At 62.2% G+C, this 966-nt stretch overlaps 1 protein-coding gene across 1 annotated transcript in view; it reads right to left on the bottom strand.

The window, feature by feature from the left end:
* MDFI (MyoD family inhibitor) overlaps positions 1-964 on the bottom strand; it is a gene marked incomplete at its 5' end in the record, with an annotated part of 1,238 nt that extends 274 nt beyond the window's left edge. The window contains 3 exons of the mRNA XM_010140252.1: positions 24-95; positions 301-399; positions 742-964. Coding sequence (XP_010138554.1) covers positions 24-95; positions 301-399; positions 742-964 — 394 coding nt within the window. The remainder of the gene's footprint in view (positions 1-23; positions 96-300; positions 400-741) is intronic.
* Positions 965-966: the final 2 nt, after the last annotated feature.

The following is a 966-nucleotide window of genomic DNA, read 5'->3' as shown; positions in this document are numbered from 1 at the left end:
GGGGCAGGAGCCACAGGTAGCACAGTCCAGCACGATGTTGCAGAGGGTCAGGAACTCGCAGAAGAGGCAGGAGAGGATGCAGTGGACGCAGCAGTCTGTGGAGGAACGGCCAGAGAGTGGGCAGGGAGGAAGAGGGCTGGCTGGGAGGGGGGACGCTCAGTCTTGAAAGGGTGGAAAACCACCCTTGGGAATTACTGGAAGGGATGGGAAGAGGGGCTGGGAAGAGGGGCTGGGAGCCAGGCTCTGTTCCAGGGGCCTCCCTCAACACCCAGACTCCAGAAGAGACCCAGTTTGGAGGACATGAGGGGCAGGAGCCACAGGTAGCACAGTCCAGCACGATGTTGCAGAGGGTCAGGAACTCGCAGAAGAGGCAGGAGAGGATGCAGTGGACGCAGCAGTCTGTGGAGGAACGGCCAGAGAGTGGGCAGGGAGGAAGAGGGCTGGCTGGGAGTGGGGACGCTCAGTCTTGAAAGGGTGGAAAACCACCCTTGGGAATTACTGGAAGGGATGGGAAGAGGGGCTGGGAAGAGGGGCTGGGAGCCAGGCTCTGTTCCAGGGGCCTCCCTCAACACCCAGACTCCAGAAGAGACCCAGTTTGGAGGACATGAGACGACCCCGCTGAGCACCCACCCTGCAGAAGGCTGCCAGCAGGGAAGCTCGGCTGGCACCCAGCTCTAGGGTTCCTGGTGGGCTACCCAAGACACCCCAAGGGATGTGGGGCCAGAGGAGAAGAGCCGGTACCTTCTTGTGCCTCAATAGGGATGTGAGAAGAGGCCGACTTGGAGCTGCCCTTGCTCTTCTTGCTGCTCTGGCTGTTGATGGAGTGGTGTGACTGCAGCTTTCGGTGAGGCTTCTGGGTGGTGGGGAGGGGGCGGAAGACCCCGTTCCCTGCCTCCCCGTTGGCACCGCCTGGATCTGGTCCCCGGCCAGCACCGTTCTGCAGCAGCTGAGTGCTGGGGCTGGGCT

The sequence above is a fragment of the Buceros rhinoceros genome, unplaced genomic scaffold (genome assembly GCF_000710305.1).
Source record: "Buceros rhinoceros silvestris isolate BGI_N320 unplaced genomic scaffold, ASM71030v1 scaffold17727, whole genome shotgun sequence".
Lineage (NCBI taxonomy): Eukaryota > Metazoa > Chordata > Aves > Bucerotiformes > Bucerotidae > Buceros > Buceros rhinoceros.
This window is presented reverse-complemented; position numbering and strand designations above follow the sequence as displayed.